The 26,248-nt window shown below is 37.4% G+C and overlaps 2 protein-coding genes across 10 annotated transcripts in view; both read left to right on the plus strand.

Moving 5' to 3' along the window:
* The window catches only part of LOC136418761 (G-protein coupled receptor 143-like), an 82,439-nt gene that overhangs the window by 21,797 nt on the left and 34,394 nt on the right, over positions 1-26,248 (plus strand). The window lies entirely within an intron of this gene.
* Positions 1-26,248, plus strand: part of Tlk (Tousled-like kinase) — a 61,587-nt gene that overhangs the window by 11,157 nt on the left and 24,182 nt on the right. For 2 of the 9 annotated variants that reach the window (XM_066404943.1, XM_066404932.1), the window contains exon 3: positions 13,712-13,797. The exons of 2 other annotated variants lie outside the window; for them this stretch is intronic. Coding sequence is in view for 5 of the 7 variants with exons in the window: in XM_066404932.1 (XP_066261029.1) it covers positions 13,712-13,797 (86 nt within the window). In the remaining 2 variants the exon portion in view is untranslated. Of the gene's footprint in view, positions 1-1,065; positions 1,736-13,711; positions 13,798-16,819; positions 16,871-26,248 lie in introns of those variants that run through there. 5 more of the 9 variants (XM_066404940.1, XM_066404935.1, XM_066404934.1 and 2 more) reach the window with 4 other exon arrangements.

The raw sequence follows: 26,248 nt of genomic DNA on the forward strand, positions 1-26,248 counted from the left end.
CCATAAAAGCGCGCCTGAAAATCAACTTCATGGGTTTAACGGTGTTCTCGGGTCATCGTTCCGTACTGTGCATTAACTCTTTACTTTTGGTTCCGTATATTAATAAACTGGAAAAATTACTATCCTGGACAATAAAATAAGAGATATAAGATGAAGTTTAGTTTCGAAAGAATGACACCGATACAAGTTCCAGATAGATGATACTTGCCATCAGATGTTAGCAATTCACATAACTGCAAATTTGCTCCGTAATGTTGAAGTATAAGAACCGTCGAATTAAAGAATGGTTGGGAGTGGAGTAATATTCGTCAAAGTATTAACTACTTGGACGGGTTGAAGATTATTTCGAACCGTGACCTTATTGCCATTAATAAGGTTCGCCCAAATTAAATAAAAAATACAATCATTTCTTGAAGGTTGATTTCAAATTTGGCAAAAATGGATAAAACGTCGTACACACCGGAGTATCTGCAAAGTCGAATTTCTAGGCAAATAAGAAAGGAATAATCTACTACCGCAATATCCAAGATCCTTCGAGTGTGTTCCCAGTTCCAAGAGCGTTACACACCCATCTACAGTTAATAGCTATCGTAATCTTCCGATATGGGGTAATTCGAAAGTTATTGTGACGATTCACCTCTGCATGAGCTAGTCTACCTGTTTCTGCCACTACAAGTAGGCAGCTTCTTTGAGCTCTATGCAGATCATTTCGTGTGGAGACGAATCGTCTCAAATATTTCACAATTGCCCTGTATCTGAATGATGGCTCAGCGGATCATACAATCCCTTGGCACCCCGAGTCCGTGCGAATTATGCGTTGTTCGGATTTGGGAACACAATCGGATGATCTTGGATTTTGGATGCCATACGTGGTTAGGGTAGGAAACAAGAATAAGTAGATTCTTTCTCATTTGAAAAGTGCTGATGGATTGGATTGTGTGGATGGAGTCGCACCCAATTTTTCCGCTTGTTGCTCTAGAAAGTTGTTCTTGTAGATTGCGCCGCGTGTAGGTCGCTTAATTCTCGTGTAGTGCTCAGCTTGAGATGAGCGCCGCCATTTTCAGAACTCGACTCGAACTGATCGTGACCAATGGAAATTAGTATAAGTCTCGCATGGCAGTAGATTTTACCCATTCACTATCGTTCTCTCGCCATAAGGTAAAAGCTCGATGGACTAGAATTTTGCATCCATGAGTAATTCATCTAGACAAATTTAACCTGGTGCACGCCAAATCAGCGGGCGTTGGAAGCAAGAAATCGCCCTTAACTTCAACAAGCGGATAAAAAGCGATAGCGCTCCTGCTGTTTGCTGTCGCGCCTGTCAAAACAAACCGGCAACACCGCGCATAATTTTCCGGCGACCGAAACCGAGGTCGCGTAGTGCACCGGCGACTGCGGTTGATTGTGAACGCGTCGCTTCGCTCAGCGTGGCACGACCTTTAAAAATCGCGAATTGTGTGTATGTGTATTTTCGCGGAGCGAGTAAGACGCTCGAATATGTTATTCTATCTTTGTCGCGTTTTGTCCAAGTCTTTTTTCAAGAGATTTGGCTCGATTGCCACTTGAAGGATTACGTGTCGTTGTTGTTTCCCGGAGGGATTTTGAGTTTCCCGTTGTTTGGTTATAAGGATCGGACCAGCAACACAAATGAATGGATGTGATGGACGATTTTCTCTTGGGAGTATCCTTCTGAACTACTAGTAGAATGCCATGGCTGTACTTAGATCTTCATTTGGTGAGTTTGCTGACTTTTGTTTAGCGTCCTTTGCGCCTTATAACCCGGTTTATTTGGGTCAGAGTCACGGTAAAACTTGTTGGGTATCGTCCTAATGTTCAAACTAGTGCCTTAAAAAGCAGCTTTTAACGCCAGGTGCTGCTTTAATGCTCGTCGCAACGTAGTACTACGTGCTGATGGTACTGGAGTGTGATGTGCTGAGAACTAATTGAGTGCTATCACTCATAATTCCTATTGTGATAGCGCATGTGGTTTTACAAACGATCAAAGAAACTTAATTTTAAAGGAGGGTGGTTTATCAGTATTTGGCTAGGAAGTGATAGTCGTGGTTTTCAGTTTCAGTTAAATTATTTACTATTTCTTGTTATTCTCATACTTAATCGTATTAGTAACCAGATACGAATGCGTGTTAATTCACAGCCCAGTTGCCAAAAAATACCTACGCACTTGGAGTGTGTAACAGAAGTCTGGATAAAATTTTGCTAGATTTTGTACAGTTTGATATGAAATATGCCGGATTAAATAACGTATTGTCATCAAGGTTGTCTTGTTCACTGTTTCCCTGTAATGTGCAGTTTTCTTTCTATAGGACACCTTATAGCTATTTTAATTTATTTTCCAATTCTCTGAAAATTTCTCAATACTATTTATATCAAACACGTCTTACAGGTTTTAAGGAAATTTAGTTCACAAATACCTACACTATTTTATTAATATTGAGATTAACATTTTACTTTAACATAGCTGCTGACGAAAAGCTTACCTGATTATATGCAGTGACATTGTCAATTTGATGTGCAAAAAGATGTTTTAATTGCGCATGCATGATAATAGACGATTATAGCATGCTGCAGCGCGTATAAAACGGCCTTTATGACATATGCATGGTTACTGTGGAAACAATATTTTAAATTTAAATTCCGGTTTGTCCAAACTCTACCACAACACACAAATTCATAACACTTTAAGGAACTTTAAGCAAAAGTTGTAATTATGATGCACTTGTAATAAAAATATTGAACAATATGCGTGCGTGCGTAAAAGCTTTCAAAGCCCTTGTGCCTTACAAAACACAACGCACAACGGATGTGTCGTGCGTGCTTTGAAGGCCTTCTTATATACTTATAAAATACTAATAATTTAACAAACACCTAAGCAATTGAAGTTTCAATGACATTGGGTTATGGTAAGCATGGCAACATGACAATAATGCGGAACTCGTCATTGGGCCCATCATAAATTCGTACCTATGCCTACAAAATCTCATAAATTTCGAACAAAGTCTAAGGAGTTTAAGGATGGTTGTCATGTGCGATCTGTCGTTATCCATTTGCTAATTTTGCCATTATCCTTCAGTCCTGTTTCAACAAAATAAATACCACAAGGTGATACTGTCTCACGCCCAACAGTCGCACAATTGCCAAGAAGTAAATCGAGGACCGGTTTAGTTGACTCGGCAATAGCGAAGAAAATTTTTACATTAAAAATCCATGGGAGCATAAGCCAGAGAGCCAATAAAATCCGAGATCCTAGTCGCCGTAAGCAAGAAAACAACAACATGTAAGCGTAATCTTAAGCGGTTGATGAACTGTACCAGTACTATTATAAGTACACTATTTCAGTTCTCGAATTACGGTACTATACGCTCATCAGGTCAACGTGGGCTTATTAAAACGTTTTGCTTGAATTCTGCTACACTTTTGTTTCTGTGATCCAGCAACAATTTTGCCTTTCACTATTCCCTATAGGTGCCAGTGAATAACCTGGCTCAATCAACATCGATTTATGAAACGTATGTCAGCTCTATATGCAAGATGGCGGCAATATTAGTTTCACTGACAACAGTTCCTACTTTTCTCTATCGGGGTGTCTTATTAAACAATTAGAACATGGTTGCATGTCTAGTGTGACTTGTCAGTTGTTAGGTCGGTATAGTGTCAGTTGGGTGTTGACTAAATAGCTTGTACTGTCAAGTGTGACTAGTTAGGTCATTTTGATATCAGTTAAGTGTCGACTGAATAGGTTGCACTGCCTAATGTGAGTTGTCAGGCCGTTCTAGTGTCAGTTGGGTGTCGACTGAATAAAATATGAACGAAATATAGAATAGACGCCACTGCTCTCCAGGTTAAACAGAACGATCCGTCATCGGGTTGAAAATCGTTCGGCGGGGAAGAAAGGGGATCTAGATTCTCTCACTCGCGTCGATTTGGCCTGGGTACAGTCGCGTCAAGAGTTCGTGCGACATCACATTCTCACGGCCGCTTCTCCGCCAAGCTGTGTATACAGCCTGAAAATGTTGGCTCTCCTAGGCTCTCGCCCCCCGATCCCCGGTCCTGCACCCACGGCCTTCCGCTAAATGGGAAAATTCCACGTCAATAATCTACACTCCATGCTTGCTCACAGTTTGGCTCTCCGTTCGGTCTTTTACTTTCCCGAATCTGCCTTCTAAAGGTGTTGGTTTTGGTATTCTCCGGCAGGGTCTTGAATATCAATAAAATTCAGTCCTGGGAAGTAGCTTACAACGAATTCGGACATGCGCATCAAATGCTAGAAAATGGCCTCGTGTAACTCGCTTTATTGGTCTGACCTTACAAAATGTCATAATAAAGATGAAAAAGAAGTCGGCAATTATGTCGCCCTTGGTGCGTTCTTCTATATGCCCTAATACTTCATTGATGTTTTTGCGCCAGTTCTTGTTAGTAAAAAAGTTTCTAAATTAAACTAGGAAGTGAATTTTAAGAAAGAAAACTCCTATTAATAAGAAAATGGCTCTTGCTACTAAATACATTAGGGAAAAACACCGGACGTGCTATTACGTTCAGCATAGAAATCTGATAGCTTTTAAAAACGATGCGGTATTTATTAGATCAGATCGCTACAAAATGGATGTAAAACCGATGGGTCTTTTAGTTTAGATATTATGGATATCTGACATGACTTCAACAGATTGAAAACATTCAAAGCCTTCTAATAACATGAGAGGAAAGTTACATGGTTTCGACAGTAAATTTGAACATAATAGCACCCCAGGCCATGTTCAGAATTTATGGAAAGGACCCCTGGGGCCAGATTCCTGAATCTGGGGACTAGGACGCCTCCTAGGAACGATATCAAAATGGTGCAAATACCACAATACAACACATGATCCAAGGGTATCGCGTTAGCCTTTAAAGTTTTCATTTTTCTTTCTCTTCTATCCATATCGTCTTTGGTCCTGGTAAGAAATGGAATCCATATGATAGTCAAACGTGTTTGCTGTCTACGGGAAACAAAAATTATTTGTAGTGTATATTTGAAAGTTTTTTGAAATTCAAGATTTCTTGGTTTTCAAGACAATTTTTTCTTATCTTTTAGCAATAATAATTATCTAAGTCTCATTACTTAAATAAAACTTCTCATCAATAGGGAACTATTAACTTACAGGGAAGAAAAAGGTATTCACGGAAGACTTTTCGATTTCGTTTTCCCTTCACTAACGGGGGATCGTATCTGGCGCCCTCGAGTGCAATCGGTAAACCGCCGACAGGTTGGTCCTATGTCTGGATGCACGACATCCAAACTTGTTACCGAAACCTCACTGCCGCGTGGATTCAAGTCGCCAAAAAGGGACTTTTTCAAAGACGTGTTTCTCGGCATTGTTTCTTTTCTTTAATACTTGCTAGCTGGAAGTATCGTAGATAAATATATTCAGAGTGTATTTAGAATGACGCCCAAGTTGTTTAATACGTTGTTGGAAATTCTGTGAACTTTACAAAAATAATTAAAAAAATTATTCTATTGTTCTTGTTATACAGGGTGGTGCAATTCCCGGGAATATATAGAGTCTTCTAACAATAAGAGATATAGAATTTGTTAAATTAGGGAAAATATGCGTAATTTAATACTAATTTAGAATTCTTTTTAAAATTCAAAACATTTAAACCGGAAGAAAAAGATTCACAAAAATGCCTAACTTTAAGTCATACTTTTCGTACCCCGTATGCCCCGTATGAGGCTATGCATCCCTCGATGCATTTTCCATCGAATGAATTTCTATGTCATAGTCATCGGAGTCGTGTTAATAAGTAGCGGTCTACTTATTTTTGAAATCAGCTCAGATAGCAATGCAAAAAAGTGACGATATTTATAAAGAGGGTTAAAATTCCATCCCAACAAGGTGTAGCCCGCCCCCTTTTCATTTGAAAACTTCGGAGGGAAGGGATTAAATTTCCTGCCCTGAAATACCTCCCTCGATTCATTTTCTTTTTTGTTAAGTTAACGTCTTTTTGGTTCCTTCAGAATTGTAGAATGTAGGGCACCGGATTATTTCTTCAGCCGTAAAAATATTCTTTCTATATGTTCCTGTTAAGGACTACAAATTACATAAAAATTTACTTAATTTATACATACAATTATCACATCAATGCTACAGATTCCCGTCGACTCAAAATCACCCACACCAGCTGTATCCCGTTGCTGGTTTCAGTCGGACGAGTCTAAAATTTTCTGAATACCTGAAAATATAATTATAATAACTCTTCATAATATCTGAAGATCGACCTATAGAGAATAGTAAAACAAATCTCAGGAGGCTAAAAGATACTATTACTTTTCTAAAAAATAAGTTGCTTTCCAGGCAAAAAAACACTGACATGTTTAGAAGTCGACAATGGAGTAAAACAGATTTCACTTCCACATAATATCTAGTTATCTACTGCTATGGAATAACCGAAATTCAAGAACGCAAAGAAGACAGAGGCTCCAAAACAGGCACCTGCTCAATTACCGATAGATACATATCGCGTAGATTTGAGAATTAAAAAGTTGATGATAGACGTTCAACGATATCCTGATGCTAATTTTATGTATTAATGATACAATGTGGAGATACCTAGGATAAAGCGAGAACTGTATGGTTTGGGTTAGTGAAGCATGTACCACTACATCACTTGCAGAACCGAGTTGTACAATTTTATGAAATCTGAAACCCGTAAAGATGCGTGGGACAACCTTTGAACCAATGATTATGTGTGCTAGCAGTGACCAAGGAATAGAAGTACTGATACCTTCACCTGATTGAATATACTGCTATATAAATTTACGGGTAAAAATCTAGTTAAAAAAGCAGTATGGTTATACTACGCCCCTGTGTCGCTCCGGTCTCACCCTGGAAATTACATCTATTCCCGACCGAGAGTGTTAAACTCGGTTTGTTCAGTGCAACGCAAGGGAAGGCGGATAAACGGCACATCACACCGAAATGGAGCAAAATCGATCCCGCTTTGTCATCGGATCCCGGCGTCCTCGATTCGTTTTGCACGGCGCGCCGCGGCGCCTACACCGACGGCGGCGCTTGACCTTGCTTCTTGCAACGTCGAGGGCGTATAATCACGAAAAGCGACAGGAGTATGGAACTTTGACTCTGAAGCGAAGTTAAAAATGGAGCGCATTTTTTAAGTCAGTTTTTACTGTTGCAGGCTCGGTTACAGATTATTATTTACAGGATAATACCGTTATGGACAAATACCACTCTTATTATCATTCAGCCTTAAGAAGGGTGATTTGGTTTTAGTTTACAGGAATATACAGGATCGTGATTAAACCATTTGAAAACCTGCCATTGTCTCACAAGTTAAATGCAGTAATATTGAACGGTAAATTGCGGATAAAATTTGCAATAATTGGCCTCTCTGTGTGGATTTAGTAACGCGGCGACGATCGATCACTGCTTTCGTAAAATGGCGGAATAAACTCGGGTTCGCAGTTTCGTAGGCAAACGACCCGTGGCCGAGCTACAGCCACGTAACAAGATCGTGACAAAGCAAGAAAGAATACGAAGATGGGAGTAGAAAAGGTCGCATTAAGTGCCCTCTGTCCCCCCCCGTTTGCTGGCACGAGCAATCAATAGACAAGCTACCAAACAAGCTCTCCAACTCAAGGGTACATACGCTCTAAGTATGTGAAAGCTTTTTGATAGGCCTTACTCTCTCGGCAACCAGCTAGATTTCCATATGGTATTTTTTATTTCAAACGCACCTGAATCATGTTAACACTTGAGAAACTGTTAACTGTTCAAATTAGAACAAAAATTTGCTTTGCATAAGTCATCAATATAATTACATTCTATAATATATAAAAAGTAAAATATAAATTTATGTTATTACGCAATAAACATTCACTAATACGGAATGTTTATGAAAATACTTTAGCAGTGTAAAAAGCAGGTCAAAGTTAGAGAATTTACAGTTACAACTTCAACACGATGTTAAATAAAATGTGTTGGCCCTCTAATATTCGTCGCCATCATAGACGTTTCTCGTTAGTTATTTTTTAATTGTCAAGCTGAATGCTTCGAGGGGTAGTATTCTTACTGAAGATTGTAGCTTATAGAATAGAGGTTCACAGTAATTAGTGGCGTTTCTACTTGTTGTTCGTCTCAGATATTTACCTCCAACATCGTCCACATCTCGAGTAGAATAACAGTGAAAATCCCGATTTGTCTGGTATATTTGGTAACATTGGCGAATATGGTGTGAAGACTCCAAAATATACATATGAACATGGGAATGTCAATATGTTGGTATCACAAAACTACTCCCTGACATCATTCTTGTATTTCAGTGCTATAACATCACTCAATAGCGGAAAATTTTTTTTAGCGTCACAACTATGTTCCAACGTAAAATACCATAACTAACATAAAAAAAAACATATCCAAACTATAGCTTTTTAGACTGGAAAAAAGCCGTGTTAATTTTTTTGCAGTTAAAGAAACTGCTATTCAATTTTATGGATATATTAAGTACAAACAAGTTATTTGTCGTATTTGTTCAATTATTTGGAGAAAATGTCTAGTTGGCATGTAGGGCTCAAGAGTTTTTTAAAGGCGTTTAATAAAAGGCGTTCTTTGAAAAAACTGTTTAACAACGTTCACCAATGAAGAGCATGCTGATACGGTCTTTATTTATTGGTTTTGCTAACAATAACAATAGGAGATTTGTCAGAGTTTACCGCACAAGAAGACTGGCCACTTTCTCGCCAAGTAGCTGGCAAGATCCTGCAAATAGCGCACATGGGGCAGTAAGGAGACTTTGCTTCCTTTTGCTATGGTTCGGTACTTACTACTATTTACTGTGGTGGAAAGCAACAAGGAAGTTCGTGTCAATTTCTGTCATTGGTATTTAGAGATGTGCGCAGAACGTACGCAATTTAAAAAGCAGGTCATATGGACGGATAAGGTGACATTTACGCGTGCAGGAATTTTTAATTCACGTAACTCGCACGATTGGGCTCACGACTATCCATTTGCAACTCGGCGTTTCCATTACCAACATCAATTTTCGCTTCGTGTTTGGTTGCAATTAATAGAAAACTATTTGAGCCCTTCTTTATTTCAATTGTATTCAGAGCAGATATTTCCCTAAATTTGCGGACTTTTCAATTTTTTATTGAGCGCCTCAAATATTCATAAAATTAAATGACAGTATCTTTAACTGCGAAGAAAGTGTTACATGGAATACCAGTCACACGTCCATTAGCTCTGAATAATTGATCTTTCAGCAATGCTGGTGGTTCTTCCAAACAAATTGATCTCTCGATCACCATATTACCAACGACATTATTTGCTCATACTTGTTTTACCTTTTACTATTATTTTCTTATCTCACTCTTTAATAACATAAGTGCGATAGAAACCAAGAAATAAATACCCCAATGGGAATTTTCCTTCTGGTAATGCGAGCAACGAACATGTTCTGGAAATCACAAGAGGGTCCACGTAAGCCCTTTCCACCTTTCATTTAATAAGTGGTACTAACCCCCTTTTATCTTGAATTTTTTTATTTCTAGCCGGTTACCCCTTATTACTAGTCTTAAATATTCATAGTCTGCACTGTTTACATGCATATTCTTACGGATCAATATTGTCAGAATCGCAAAACGCAGGCGGCCTGGAGTAATAGCACACTTGCAATCCTCTACCCTCTTATTAAGGTTCTCATTTCGTATTTGCGTGTTTCCTTTGAGAATTGGCAGGCGATTTGAATTAAAATTTTATTAAGAAACCTCGGCTTTTGAAGCACAGAAGTGTTCCTTATTGCTTAGCTAGTATTGTAATTTTCTATTGGAATGGCTAAAATTAGATAAGAATTGGTTAATTTTTGGCATTACTTTGTAAATAGTCGTCAATTAAGTCTCGTAAAGAGTAAAGCGATGACTGGGTAACTTGGAAATATGTATCTAGTGATTTTAAAATTGTCAAAAGTTAGGTTGACAGCATTACGGAAAATTAGTTTACGGTTTTTATTTGTGTACTTATCCGTAGTCAATTCATCGGTTCGTGCTGCGTTTTGCGAACTTAGATTTCTGCATCAATATACTCTCTTTTGAAGCTCATATCTTAATGTACTATTATCGCACTTGATAGCTGCAATCAGCGTGCGATAAAGTATCTCGTTCTGCACTTTTTAGTAAATGGTATTACATAATTAATAGCGCATTTTTTATCATTTACAGTAAAAGGTTTTTAACAATAATTTCAATCCTCGTGACTACCACTCAACTTGCAATTCATTGTAAACCATTTACACCCATGGTTAAGATTCGGGGCTCTGTTCTCAATGGGCCTGTTGTATAAATCGAAATTTAAACCAATATCTCAAACTGGGCCTTACGATGAAACGAAAGGAAAAGCTTTTTTGGAATTGTTAGTTCTGAGTCCCCTGATCCGAAATATTGAAATATTTATTAGGAATGTTGATATTGGAAATTTTCTTTTTAGCAGATTTGGGAGGAACGTTTCCAATCGGCGGACAAATTATTTAGCATGTTATTAAAGAGCGCATAGGCAACATTTTTACCCGACAAGACAGGCGAAAACGTGTCCGACAATACTATCGCCCTCGACTTTGTGTCACGACGATGAGTGGCGTCGGGACGCCCTCGGGAATCGTCGTCGACCGACCGACAGGTTGCTCCACTTTTCGCTCTCCCTCTGGCTGAATGCCGTTCGCGTCTCGGATATTATGGTTTTATGGGGGAGAGCGTTAATGCGGGGCTTTTTGTTTTTAATTGACGCTTAGGTAGCGGCCGAATTTATTTTTGGAGCTCTGAAGAGAATTGTCACAATTAGGAAACATCTAGCTAAGAGCAATCTTGAAGATATCTTCTTTCCAGATTCAGAACTGGTAGAGTTTCAAATGTCGTGATTGTCATTCATAATCATCAGTATGATACATAAACATTTGAAGGTCAATACTTTCTTTCCACTGTCATGATACCACGAACATTCGAAGTTGTTAAGGGAGGAATTGGAATTCAGCACTATTTGAGTCTAAATTCAGCGCGTCCATCACAGGTTCCCTGACCCTCAATATTCGGAAATGAAATAGCTAAGGGCGTATACACGAGGTTTGCAACAATATGGCGGCCGGAAATGGGTCCGTTTTCTGCACTATACATACAATTTCGCTTCAAGATGACGTCACGAGGCAATCTCGCGTGCCGTGTCAACATTGATCGGGTTCGGGGGGGTGGTTTTTCGCCACCGTACTTCCTCTTGCCCCGCAAAAGTCCCCGATCCCTAGTTTCGGTTCCGGGGTTTGGGGTGGGGGGAGGACGGTCGGGGAGGAAAGGGGCGGCGGCCTGATCCCCGGCAATTACGGCTTCCAGATGGAGCCACTGAAAATTGAAAAAGTTCCGGCGTCTCTGCATGGCCAACACCCAACATTCAAATGTGCCCAGAGTGATATAATATACGATTCTGATGGCGGCCGGAGATTTTTTTGGGGGGCTCAGTTACGATATTCTTGTATTTCTGCCTGTGGTAACATAATAGAGTGGTGACGTAAAGATTGTAACAATTTCAATCAAATCTATATGGAGCCTGGAAACAAATATTTTTTATGACGTCATTATTGTCGTATAACTGACGTCACTTCCTCTTTGCTTAAATGGCTACTCTAAGCGTTAAAAGTTACAAACAAATTAAAAAATGAACAAAATAAATGTTTAAAGTGGCTATCTCTTACATGATGACAATGGGTAAGGCGATATTCAAACTTTCTCTTTTTCTTTTGTTGTACTTGAATTTTTATTATTAAAGTGAATGACAGAGAAAATTCCCAAAAAGTTTCGTTAAGCGACCTATCCAAAAATTCATCATTTTCTATGCAGAACAACGTGCTTCTTCAAATAGCGATTTCTAAAGATGTAGGTGTAGTTGAAAAAAAGATAATATGACGTTATATGTGTGGTAATAGTGGTGTCATAAAATATGTTTTTCCGTCGATTGAGTATTAAAATCGTCTGTTTAATGTATACATCATTAATTACCCGCTTTAACCATAAATTTTTCGATTATTTTACTTTAATAATGCATAATTTTATATATGTATATGCAGTCAAGTATACCGATTTACCAAACACGGTATTGTTCTACTTGACGCTTACTCAATAGGCCGAGATAGACTCTAAAACATGAAAATGTTTGTCTTCATATCATGGTCCTGTCACCGCTTCCTAACTAACCTCCGACTGAATATTACTTTTGTGACGAGAATCTGCCGCAATCCAGAAGAAAAAATAGGCAACTGGCATACTTCCAGCAATACTCCCATAAATAGCGGGCTGCATTCGGAATTGAAATTATGGCTTTCGTTGCCCACGAAACCTACTACAGGGAGCATAGATTTCTTGAATTTGCTTTCTACTTATTAAAGCCTTTTATGACTTCTTGAACTTCGATATCCTGAAGGCCAATTTCGAAACGTTTAATGTCCTTATTAATAGTATCACTCATTCAGTGTCGATTTAACGTATTAGAATTTGGTTGATCAACTTTTAGTTTTTGCTTTCCTCTGTACATCTGCCTTACTTGCTATTCATTTCCCGGTTCGCTTCTTACCCATAGATAGGTTGCTATGGTTCACCTGTATTCACTTATTATATCGATATTTTGGAACTGCAATGCAATGCTGCTTGTAAGTGCAAGAACTGTATTCACTAATGATATCGATATTTTCGATAAAACGATACTTCTATCGAATCAGGTACGATATCGAAAACCAACCAAATATGTCCCTAGCTGGAATATCCTTTTCAATGTTATTGTATAGAAGTACCAAGAGAGAGATATATATGAGAATACCTGAGAATTTTCTTTCGCAGGGTTGTGCTTCGAGGAAATTTCAACAAAAAAACATTATCTTTTTGCCGACTCTGTAACAGTTTTCTTGCGCAACGAATTGGGTTTCAAATACCCTACTTGAGATATTTAATTTCAAATAAGAGCTATACATTTTCATGATCCATGTTGAATTTCCGATACTTTATATCAAAATTCGGGCATTTAAAAATTAATTTTGTAGTATCTTCCTTTATTCAACACAGACTATATTGAATTGGTTCCAACGTAGAGAAGAAATAGTTTCAAATGTATAACGTTCGCGTTCTCAAAAATTATCATCGACCATTTGCGAATAACACTTTTTTGTCGAGAAATAAAAGAGGTTTTAGCAAATTAATACGATCAGGCATATGTAATATATGCGTAATGGCATCTCATTTGACTCATTCACTTATGAACATTTATAAACTGAATCGTTTCATAAACCTAAACATTACATACTTATTACATAAATAACTCCTATGGACAATAAAACATGTTGTGCGTTGATTGACCATTCTCAAATATTTTCATGTCGTGGTGGTGTGGCTTCGTGACCACCATTCGCTAGCTAAACGCTCCAAGTTTCTTTATTAAAACTTGTCAAAATCTACTATAGTTGGTGGTAATACAGTTGGTGATTCGTCCGGTTTTGCTTTTGTTGGGTTTCTTCTCATAGAACCCGACCTCAAACTAGACATTATGCCAGGATCAACTTATGTTGTTGGCTTTGGAGTAGAGATGGTGGTTGTGTAACTAGTAGAGAGTAGAGTAGCTTCCACCTTAGTTTAGTAGACTGGTAGCTGGTCCTTATGCAGGTCGCTCTTTTCCAGGCGCTGGAGTGAAGATGGAACACTTCCAAGCGGCGCTCGACCCCCGGAAACAAGAACTCTTGGAGGCCCGTTTCTTGGGCGCTAGGGTAAGTTACTGCAGGAGCAGGATTTTCTTGTTTGAAGAGTTAATTTGTCAAAAATATATCACACTATTTTCGTATAATTCAGTAGGAGTATGTCTACCTTTCAAATTATTTATTATGGTCGCATGCTCGCTCACTCTTAAACAACCGCAAAAAATAAAGCATGAATTATTATTGAGATTGGCAAAAATATGGCTGTGTAATCAATTTGAAGTTCCCATGATAGATGAAATAATACAATGGGTTTTATATAAGCAGGAGGTCGGAACGCCAACTAAATATAATAAACATCGATTCTTGATCGATATACATGTACGTAGTTATCCATATTTATTTTTGGAGTGAGGTGGGCGGCACGTAGAGCAAGCAACCTAGAAAATTAGCTGCCTTGGCTGTGTATGTAAGCTTTTTTTATATGTTATCGAGTTTGTTTGCAGAAACGAGCATTTTTTGTATAGAATAGGTAATTCTCTCACAGCTTTTAACCATTTCAACAGATTTGTGTTTTCTCCATATCATGAATTGACGATGAACTTTTCATATAATATATCTAAACTAGAACATAATATGGAATAACAACTAGCTGTCCTGTTGGGTAATCCTTCAATCCATCTAGGAACGATTGCTATAGTCGGATCAATGGATCTTTGCATGCGGTCAGACCATGCGTGAACCTAGTAAGCACTGCTTTATTCTTAAATTATTAAAGATGTTTTGCTCAAACTTGGAAAAAAAGTCATTTATTATGTTTACATTCCTGGTAATTCAACTATTGATGAAGTATGAATAATTATTTTCTTTACTATTGAAGCCAACGTCAGTGACATAGGAATGAATCCAGTCTACCGAGTTCATGAAATCGTTCAGAAATACAATTTTAATGTACAATGAGCCATACCTTAAACTCTTGTTGTTACAGCTTTTTGTTGAAGTATTTGCCCAAGGAAAGTCGTCACAGCTGATCTCCAAGTATTATTCCAGTCTTTCCCGGCTGGGACCAATTAATTCACTGAGTGAAAAGAAATAAAAATTACTAGTAGTCAATTTCAATCACTATATTCGCCTGTTGTCGTCGGACTTCATTTTTATTTTATTTATTATTACCCAATAATCAGAGTGTATGACGACAACCAATCGATTGATTAAAACTTAGGAAGTAACCTTGACAGTCTTATCTAGTCGTTGCAGCTATTAGGTACAACTCTCTTTCTCCTCATTCGTTTTGATATATAAAATGTATCTCAATTTTCCATGTTAAACAGCGTTAAAAATCGAAACATCAATTAATAATAGTACAACATGGCAACGCCGCCTCTACTGACTGCAGATTACCGCCGGAGAGAAGAGATTCTCGGCGGACTATGAAAATCGGGCCACTTCTGTTGTTTTATGTGTAAACGTAACCCGTTGAAGGCCCGAGACAAGGACCGCGTCAGCGTGTAAGTGCGATAAGTGGAAGGCGGTGTTGCCATTCCTTTGCACTTTTCCCCATCTCAATAATACACTGTCTAATTTTACTGAGTTCTCACTGGAATCGTCCTTCGCAAACCAGATGTGCGTTGGCAAATTAAATATGTTGAGTCATATTGCATTAATGTATGAAAGTCAAAATGGCTATTTGGTAAACCGGCGCCAGTGATCGGGCGATAAGAGTTTTTTGATACATTGGCAACGCCGCGCCGGTATCCAGTCGCATAACAAGGCGAGCATTGAACTCTGAAACGCGGCATCGCGCACCCGACCGACATTAGCGGCGACGGCGGCGTCGCTCGTTACGTCGACGACGTCGTCCGTTCATTCGAACAGCCGGTGTGAAGGCAGTGCGCGGGTCATGGACGATGCGCACGATTCGCTGATAGAGCGCGGCGTTGCCATATATAGCCGAATTTAGCTTCGTTTAAGAACTTAGTGATTCCCGCCCGTTTTCATTAGATTCGATAGGTTCTTTATGGGGACACAATTATGACAGATATGTTCTACTTTTGTATGGAGTTTGCGTATTGGGTGCATTGGATACTAAGAGAGAAAAATATGTTTTCTCTGATTGAAAGGAAAGTTGATCTTTTAAAGACACAGATTACGCTGAAAACTAAGCCTTTTACTACCGAGGCATTGAAAAATTTTCAAAGTTGATAATACGTGAATAGCATAAACTTGTAACAATTTTTTTTTTTTGTATTTTTGTTGATAACAATGTTAATAATCGGAATTTTTCTGCAAAGTAATAGTATAATATAATAGTAATAACAGGTTAAGAATGTTCCATTAAATAGTGTAGTAGGAAGGAAATGTACTACAATAGTAATGGATGGGGATGGTCAGTTAAGTCTTAACGAAGCATGAAGCATCTCCGTTGATGAACACTCCCGATCATTTGTCTGTGTTGGTTATCATAGTATCTTTAACAAAAGAATATCTTGTCAGATCTCATCATCATTTGTTAAATATAGTTTGATTAGAATATTGGCAAGAGAAGTTTGGAAATATTGGGAATTAGCAAACGGAATATTTGATAAAATTTTCGACTATATGAGGACTAACCAAAAGTTGGCATTATCGAATTTGGAAAATTAGAAGGCAACAATGAAAGTACATTTGCTACAACTACACTGAAATAAAAAATGGTTGTTCCGGAAAATGATCTCGGAGCAGGAAAATCCACGTTTATTGTTAGTTCAAGTAATGAAATGAAGGAATTAGTCACAGATGGATATTCAAACTTCATTGACTACCTGTTTATGAGCCAAGGCTGTAGTGAAGTAGATCAACGCTATTCCAATGAGAATTGTGAAGTTTTTGTCATATATGTATATAGAACGAAAAATTAAATTTATAGATGATATAGCTTTGACTGTATCCAAAGGGATCGTCTCATGATTCCAAAAATTTGCCTCCTTCCTCCTTTTATTAAAAAAATTAAGATTTCCACCCTCACAGTTTTGACCAATCTTACTACTTACAGCTGATAGGTGTGAGTTTCAAATGTCCGGGGATAGTAACAAAATTTTCTTTTATTTTGTTTCAGGTGAGTGTCCCCAAAGAGCTGCCAAGTAGTGTTTCAAAGAATGTTAGTGACGTAAGTAAAATTTTAAATCATCCTTAAATACGGGCGGAGCAATTAAAATATTCCTATTTTCCATTTTTTAATAACAAAAATAATTTTTCTTTGTCGCAAAGGAAACGAAATGAGCTGCAAAATCACATGACAAAACCATAAAAAGCCAAATTTATATATGACTTTATTGAAATGTTCAAAAAAAGTGTTGAGAAATAAAACCGACTTTATATAACAACGGTTATACATATACATATTATATTAAAACTGGAAAAATGATATATTTTTGTACATTTGTATATTAATCTTGTCTCTGAAAAGCGTCCCAGGAACGCTTTTTTGAAATTTTCAATAGTTAACGAGCTTGCCGTTTACAATGCCACAGTTTTGCTACCATGTACATGCGTTTACGTAACTATCAATTTAAACAAGTTCGAAGCTAGTTGTGCAACAAACACATTAAACAAATGAACCTAAATCCTTAATGTGAACTATTGTGAAGTCAGCTTATAATCTGTGTTTAGATTTTTGGGAGTTCGGTAATCGGCAAAAATAAGCCACTCAGCTGTACGAAGTTCTCATCTCCACCCGTCGTGTGACGCCGTTTTATCCCGATCTTTCATTTCCTTTTGTGCTTTTTCATTGTCGGCGTCCGAGCTTTGTTTCCTTTTCGATCACATTCGGCAAAGTGCAGCAGTAACGCGTTGAAAGTGAACGTTCGCAGATGCGGTCAACGGCTCCCGCGATCGGTCGCAGGCGATTCTCGACTGTGCACGGCGGTTTCATTACGCTGTCTTCTCGATAGGCGTGTGTTTTCCCACCGCTTACGACAGGCAAGAGGCCTGTCGTAAGCCGCTCACTGTAATCGGTCGTGCACGTTGCCGGCCGAAGCGGATGGCGAATGAATAATACGAATTGAATAAACCGGGCGGCGATAAAAGCAGCAGCTGGCATTCCGAAGTGCGTCGTCTCGTGAGAGATTTGGCATGCGCTCGTGATAATTGGAATGCCTGTCGAGGTTGCCACTTCCTCGTACACAAACTCATTACGTGCCTTGTGGTTCGCGGTAGGATGGCAATAAAGGTGACTCGTTAATGTAAGCGTTCCCATGATCAATACCTACGAAATCTGATAACAGCGCTACACAATTTATATTTGTTATAAATCCATTTCATAATTCGATGAGACGCTACTGATCTTGCTGTTGCGCCAGTTACTCACCCAATTGAATAGAAAAACAAGTCTGGGAAATTCGGGCAACGTCGCGCAGCGCCAGCTGATTGTTGTGGAGGGCGGCGCTGTTGCCAGCGGCGTGGCTGTTACCATGAATGGCATTGCAAGGTCTGTTGTGGTGCACTGCGGTGCTGCCCGATCAACTCTCTGAGCGGGTGGTGAACCAACTGAGCTAAACTGATATATGACCTGTTCGGGTGCCGGGTGCTGTAAACAATTCGTTCTGAGTTCTGACGTTCGGCGAGAATTTAATAGTCATAGTTCGATAGAGACGCCGATTCGTTTGATACGGTTTGGCTGAGGGGAGAGATGACATATGAAGTATTTATAGTTTGATTCTACAGGAACATGTGAGAGTGAGAATGAAATTGGCGTCCAGTGAAATTGGCTAAAACATTTTTTTGATCAATCAATATCGCCAAAAATATCATTCTCCCATGCTCTCATAAAGTAGAATCTCAGAGTGCAAAACCGTGCAATCCTTATTTAGCTATGTCATCTTAGCTGGGGATTGTTGATTCAACACAGGTAGTCACCTATAGTGGTGTTTTTTTTACGTTTGGTGTCATTCCTCTAACAGTACTATCGAGAATTCGGCCGCCCAATGTGTATTCAATGCAGCGATACGGCTGTTAAGTGCTATCTGCGTCTGACATGTTACCACAGGTAGTAATCAAACGAGGACAATCAAAAAAGACGGTCGTATTGCTGCACTGTAGAATGCATACTTCTTGTAAAAGCCAGAGTTGCGTTAAGAGCGTGAAGTTAGTGGGCATTGCCTTAATTTGGTTGTTTTTCGTTTACTTGAGGACTTTATGGGTCGCTGTGCTTAATAATGGAAAACCAAAATTACGAGGGAAACATGACAACGCCGCCCTTTACGACAAGGCATTCCGCAGCGGCGCCGCCTACTGTACTGTTTCCACTATCCACGACTTGACCTACTGACGGCAACTCATGGATTTCAATTTGGGAGACGGTGCCAGACTTTCCGTCTGTAAACTCGAAGTTGTAACTTGTAACTTTATTTCAAGTTCTGGAATACTGAGGTTTTGCCGTTTTTTATTTTGAAGTAGTAGAGTAGACTTAACGTTGTTTTTCTTTGTATTTATTTATTACTGACTAAAATTCAAATTAGGTTTTTCGAAAATTGTGTATATCCTTGATTTTCCTATCTAGTGCTAGTAAATTTGTCTGTATAGTGATACAAGAACTACTATGCAGATCTTTTCTTGCGGAAAAGTTCTTAAAGTATTTTTTGCATTTTCCTTTAACGGGAACGTTCTCTAGAGATTAAATCTTGATTTTAGATTCTACATATTATACTTCAAAAACTACTTTGAATTTTTTTCCTGTGGAAATGTTTTTTGAGGGTTTTTGTCGTGTCTTTTATGCACTTTGGCGTGATATTTTTGAGCAGAGGCCATGCTAAAATTGCTGATTATCCCGGTGATTATTGGTATATGCGGGTAATGTGTAAAAACCAACACATTATTATAAATCCCTCACGTAACGAATTTAGTTTTATGAAAGAATAATAAAATCCTTAAATTGTTTAGAATTGAATAGCCATGTTCCTGAAAATTATAGGAACCAGATATTGGACTTCACTGTAATTAAGAAATTTTTTTTGTTATTTTACTTTTATATTAAATAATTTAGTTAAAGTGTATATTGAACTTATTGAACTTTTTCCAAAATTTCACGTGCTTTCAGTAGTAATATTCAAATATTTACTACAACCAACTTAACCTATCTTTTACTTATTTCTTTTTACATTTTATTGAAAATGAAATAACAAGGAAACCAAGGATATCCTCACCATATTTCTTTCACTTTTATACTCAGTGGCTTCAAAGGAAACCAAGGAACGAGAAATTATTGACATAACTGATTTCATGTAAGGAAAAGTTCACTCTCTATTGCTGTTCCGTTTTCCTTTGCTTGATCCGTTTCGCAAATTGTTCACACTTCAGCTACACAGATTTCCCTTATTTATTTTCACTTTTCTTGTGTGAATGAATCTTCTGGGTGCAGGCATGCTTATTTTTCTTCCTTTTTGATACCATTTATTTCTTCATTTTCAGTCTTAATTTGAAAAGGGTTTTAGTTTTCTTTTCAACTTAATCTATTGAAATGAATCCGCAATAGAAAAAATAATACTCCCTCTGTCCCATATTATGGTATACAAAACAAATTAATTCATATTTTCTTTTATGTTACTAATTATTTTTTATAAGTACGTAATTTACATAAAATAGGTCTACTTGTTAGGTTATTCAAAATTTTGAGCTATGGTAAGAGCCTCTTCATTACACATTATTGACATTGGTAAATGTCCTTCACGGCAAAGTTTTTTTTTGTTCATGTATTGAATTTTGTAATTATTGTCCCCCCTAGCCATCAAAGTAGACTCCATACACTTTTGAAGACTCAAGAAAACATGATCTAATTCGTCTCTATTTAAAGCATTGAAAGTATTTTGCGCACATTCGATTAATTCGTCGATAGTTTTTGATAGTTCCTTGATGCTGGAGCGATTGAATCGAATTGAAGAAACTTAGATTCAAAACATTTAAATCTGGACTACTTGGTGGCTGTGATTGGAACTGGATGTTCCATCCATCTTTTGATTCCTCAATCAGTAAAACTTTATCATTATCACGTGCATGTGATTTGGTGTTGTCTTGTTGAATATACAGGGTGTTTCAGAACTGTGGTGACCAATCGATACAGATAATAGATTATCGAAAAATAAGTATAATTTACTTAATAAACGATTATCCTAAGACCCGTCATTTCTGAGATACAGAGTGTTAAAAGTTTAACTTTTTTATTATTTTTTTAGTTTACTTTAAAACTACTAATATTGAAATGAAAATCGGTGTACCTTTGTTTCTTAATCCGATAAATTTGATGGATATAATTAAAATTTTGTACATTATAGAGGCTAGTTATAAGTGTATTTTTACATATTTTCATCCAAAACATTTTTAAATTTAGATTTATCCGTAAAAGAGTTCAAGAATTTTAAAGAACAATCAATTTTGCATAGAAAAGGTACTCTTAATAAAATACCCTAAAGTGAACGGTTGTCCAGAAAAGTAACAATTATTGTTATATCGATTTCAAACGCTTTTTTAAGAAAGTCTGAGATTTTTCTAACATTGCTTTTAATACTATTTAATAACAATAAAATGAACACTACTATTACAATAAATGTTCAAAGTGATAACGAGTAATAAATGTTGTAGAATTAACTGGAAGAATTTTCAATACTTTTGATATGATTCGGAAATCCCAGGAATTTTTTAAAGGGTACAACAAAACTTGTTACGATGGTGCAATTTATGTATTGACCAATGCGGTCATCTCTATATCTATCATCTATTACCTGTATTGATTTGTCAGCACAGTTTTGAAAGACCCTGTATATGGGTTTTAGTTTGTCTCATTGGAAACTTAGATCTAATAGCTGGCAAAATAGTTTCAACAATCATTTTTTTACATTCAATGGCGTTGATAAATTCAATATGTTTGATTACTAACGATCCTTTTTTTCGGTTCTTGCTGTTTCGTTTGGCCGGCTCTTGATAAACAAAGAGCCAAATTCCGACCTTTCCGTCAAAGTACTGTTTTCTAGCATCATCAAAACGCGGTCTGGCCACTGTAGCCATGAACATAACTTTGGTAATAAAACGCTTACTTTTACAAGATCTCTGAAGTTCATGCTCATCAAGCAAGACATAATAAGATCGTTTACTTTGAGTCAGGTAAAACCATTTTTCATCATTATGTACATAGTCATACATGTCTTTAAAAAATCCATTTGGCTTCACCTTCGATAAGCAAAATTTTATTTGAGCTAATTTGTTTTGTTCTGTTAGAAATGGATTCACTGTTGATGTTATTCGCTTCACCTGTGTGCCTTCTTTAAATATGCGAAAAAGAGTTGATCTTAGAATATTTGATGAAAAAAATAAACTATGGATTATACTGCGACGATTGAACGGGATATCCTGAATCTTGTTCAAAATTTCCGAGTAATTTTTGCGTTTTCGACAACATTTTTTTTTTTTTTAGACGAAACATCTGCACAAAAAGATCCATTATCATATTGCTCTTTAGCCCTTTACCAAATACCGGGACACACTTCAATCGAGTAACATCAAATTTGGTTGCAGCTTCGTTAATAGTACTGCGGTTTAGTTTGTTCCCTATTTTATGCTGCAGTAAGAACTGTAAAATTCCATTACGCTGGTCACAAGCCAGTTGCTTGGTTTTTCGGTCTCTTCTAACATATACACTACTATTTTGATTTATTGTATCTTTCATATTTTTTTCTTAACCGGTGTGGTGTGGTTTTGACTTTGTCTTTTACACTTTTTTTTAACTAATTATGACAAATTGCCAAAATTTCTTTTGAGCACAGCCTATTATTTAAATATTAGGTATAGCATTGTTTTTCAAGATGGATTTATTAAAACCCGTTAAGTTTATTAAACCTCAATAATCAAAGAATTTTAAAGAAATGTATACCATAATTTGGGGCAGAGGGAGTATAAGATATACGTTTCATAAGACCATTGGCGCATTCGTCCATTGCCAACTCGTCGCTTAGCTCCTCGTTTTGCAAACTTTGCTATATTATGAAATTTGTAACTTAATGTACTGTAAAGTAACTGAAGTGATCTTTACTTTAATATGTGCGAACTTAAAAAGTAGAAAAAGTGTAGCGGTATTTAGTAGTGTCGGCAACTAACTTACTAAAATAATTACTGTAGTGAACAGAATGTTGTTATGCATTCTCGGTAAATAACTGTACTGATTAGATAATGCAACAGGGTTTGTAGTTGCCTAGTGGCAAGGCATTTGAAGTATCTTATGTTGGAAATGATCTTTTTTTTACGACGGTAAAGTAAAATTTCAACATTTACCTATAATTTTAAAATCAATATGGCTCCTCAATTTATTTATCTATTATCAATTCTAAATAGAGCATCTAAAACCTAACTAAAGTATATAGGTGGGAAAGCTGGTCATGAGTCAATTTTTTCATTGGACAAACTGGAAAAATTCAGTTAAGGTCCATTTAATTAAACAATCATCACTTATTTCATGGAGTTTGAACGCATGACTGTGGAACATTTCGCATTTCTAGGAATAAATTATGTCCCAAGGTCATTGAAAGGTCAAAACGGCTACGTATTTTCGAATGTTGTAACTAAGATAAAGCTTTTCATTGACGAATTTATACATGTAAGGAAAATAATATGTACCTATGCATTAGTAACCCGTTTATTGTCGGTTTAAGATCGTTTAAAATTAGTAACTTGATCATTTCAACAAGCCAGATCGAGGGCAGTTTCATGACTGAAACAGAGGAGAACACTTCTTTAAACGAGAGCTTGGCTAGTATTCATGTGCCAACCTTTGTTGGTTGGCTCATAGCTAATTTGAAGATGCTGTTGTCAAAATGACAATGCAAGGTATGTATGCTTGCCAATTATGATTACGATTAACCTTTCCATATGGTTGCCAATCCTGAAAAACCTGTTACATATAGAAAACGCTGTTTCCAAAATCGGTACGTCAACACTGCAATTACGGATCATTTATCTCCCGTTTCCGTGGCTTAGCGTTTCTTTTCCTTGTCTTTCAAAAAATACCAGATGTTCAGGAATCGCTGTGTTAGAAGTGGCATTTCAATGGTTTACCCGGCAGTTAAGTACGCCGGAAAACGGTATCCATCCTTGGTAGAACCAAAGTAAAAATAAAAATACAATGCCTGGTGGTCAAATTTTAAATGTAAGAAAGTGAACGATTCTGACATTAAACTAGTCTAAATAACAATGTAGCTGGTATTTTAACTTTTAATTGATGGTGAGTACCGACAAGTGTAAAAGTCAGAAACTTAACCCATGTCTGTCAGTAGCGAGGAAAACCACGATCAGTAGAACAAAGAGAGGATAGAGGTGTCTTTAATAGGCTATCTTGAATTATTATTTATCATCGCCATGGAATACTTGATCCCATTTGTTGGCTCGTGAGATTCGAGGAGCAATAGTTTTTGATTTGATCACTTTACTATGAAAATGACAAAGTGGCTATCGGATACATAATTCGAATTGAAAAACAGATTTTTGATTAGCCTCTCTCAGGTTGGAATGAGTAGTACATTCGTACATGTAAACGCCATTGTACTTCGCTTTAAGCTATAAATAAAACCTTCTTGAACGAACCAAACGGGTTTTGTTTGTTCTGTCGTAACTGCTTAAACATGGAAGACCGAAATAATTTTGTTTTGTTTTGCGATTATCGAATACTGAACCAAGAGAGGTTGGTTGTTGCACCTTTTCGGTTTTTATTTGGTGTAATATTATCTGATCTAGTAGGAAAACGTGCGGTGCTGCCAATACAATCTGATTTGCTATTCGGTTATTCATAGCAGATAAAATTTATTATATATTTCAGTAATTAGCAAAATGCGAGTAATTCGAAGATTAAATTTGAGGGGAAATATTACGTTAAAGTTAAAAGGTACGGTTTATCGCTTAGTTCCGTTGTGTACGTTTCATAAGCCCCTCATCTACCTAATCTTTCCAATAGGACCGTTTAATACTTTAAAGCAGCTGCTGGTGTGGTCGACTAAAGATTTGTTCCAACTGGTTAGAAAATCGTTCTAGAACGGTTCGAGAATCCTTCTGGGCAACTCACGTTGCATATTTCAACACGGAATTATCAAATGCGCTTGTTCACAAGACTTGTTGAACCATTCCGAGACAGTCTACTGGTGGGTTGAAACAAGCTTTAGGGGAGGGGTTTTAACACCACTTAGAATTAGCTTGGGGTGTGTTCGGTAATCTCGAGTGTCTGGTTTTTTTGACAGTGTTGACAGCATCATCGTTCGGAACCATTGTTTAGGTTATGCCACAATCTACGTTGGTTTATTCTCGCAAGGCTGACAGATACCAAAGCTGGACTCTGACATGACACTGACCAAAGTCCAAATCTTCGACATCTTCCTGCTTTTAGATGGCGCCTTAGATGAAATGATGGTTTAGAAGTTGACATTAATTTTCCCTGTCAGAACAAGCCTTAATATGTATTTTGACGGTTGTTGTTGCCGCTATCTTGAATTGCCAAATTCGAGAATGCATTGATAAAACTTTAAAAAAAAGACAAAGTTCACTATTTCGCCGAGTAATAGAAGAACTGCGAAACGATAAATCACAAACTGCTACTAACTAGAGTAACTACGAAACGGATAAAAACTAAACCGCCATTATTCACCTGATTTCGTCCTGGCTGGGCGCACCGTGGCACGCTATACTTTCCATTGGAGTGGCAGTCGACGTGCAAAGCAAAAACCCCACATAATCATTATTACAGTTTATTTACGTTTTATTAACCATGAAAATTCGTCGACTAAACCGGCAACGCCGCCCTTCGTGCTCTTACCCGATTATCTTGACGAACAGCTGTTCGCTAGAGATGGGCGCACACCGGTTCGTATGTCGATATTCGGATTATTTAATCACGGTCAGTTTCCATGTTGATTGTTAATTATGTTTGTTTAACTTCGAATTGTGTGCCCTTTTAGTTAGCTGTTAAACAATAGGTATTATGCTAGTTTCTTTACATTTATGTTTTTTTAACTTTATTTTTATTTTTTATCTGTTATTCTCCAAACTCCGTTTGTTCACATAATTTGTCATATAATTTTTGATAATAAACCGCGTTTAGAAATTGGCTCGTGCCAAATGTCATTGATACAATCACTTCTTAGTCAGTTTGACAGCAAAAGTAAGAAACGGTAATATATAGCGAAACGTCGACAGTTTTTAATAATCGACCTTCAAGTTTCTGTTGATTCTACACTAGATTGCAATTTTTTTTTAATGCAATATCGGAATAGGCTGGGGGACAATGTGGAGGTTTAAGACAGTGTCAGATGATCAAGACGGGAAGGTCATAGATTCCATCAATTTATATGGGTCATTTTTGATAACCATTTTTGAATCACCACCCTGCATGTAAGTATGTGTTTCCATATTTTACCAACCACTGAGTAAGGCAGCCGGGGATTTTAAGTTATTCTTTGTTTGCTGTGGGTACACCCAGGTAAACCAGGTGTACTTGTACCTAGGTAGGCAGGTTGTCCCC

Source organism: Euwallacea similis, chromosome 37 (genome assembly GCF_039881205.1).
Source record: "Euwallacea similis isolate ESF13 chromosome 37, ESF131.1, whole genome shotgun sequence".
Taxonomy (NCBI): domain Eukaryota; kingdom Metazoa; phylum Arthropoda; class Insecta; order Coleoptera; family Curculionidae; genus Euwallacea; species Euwallacea similis.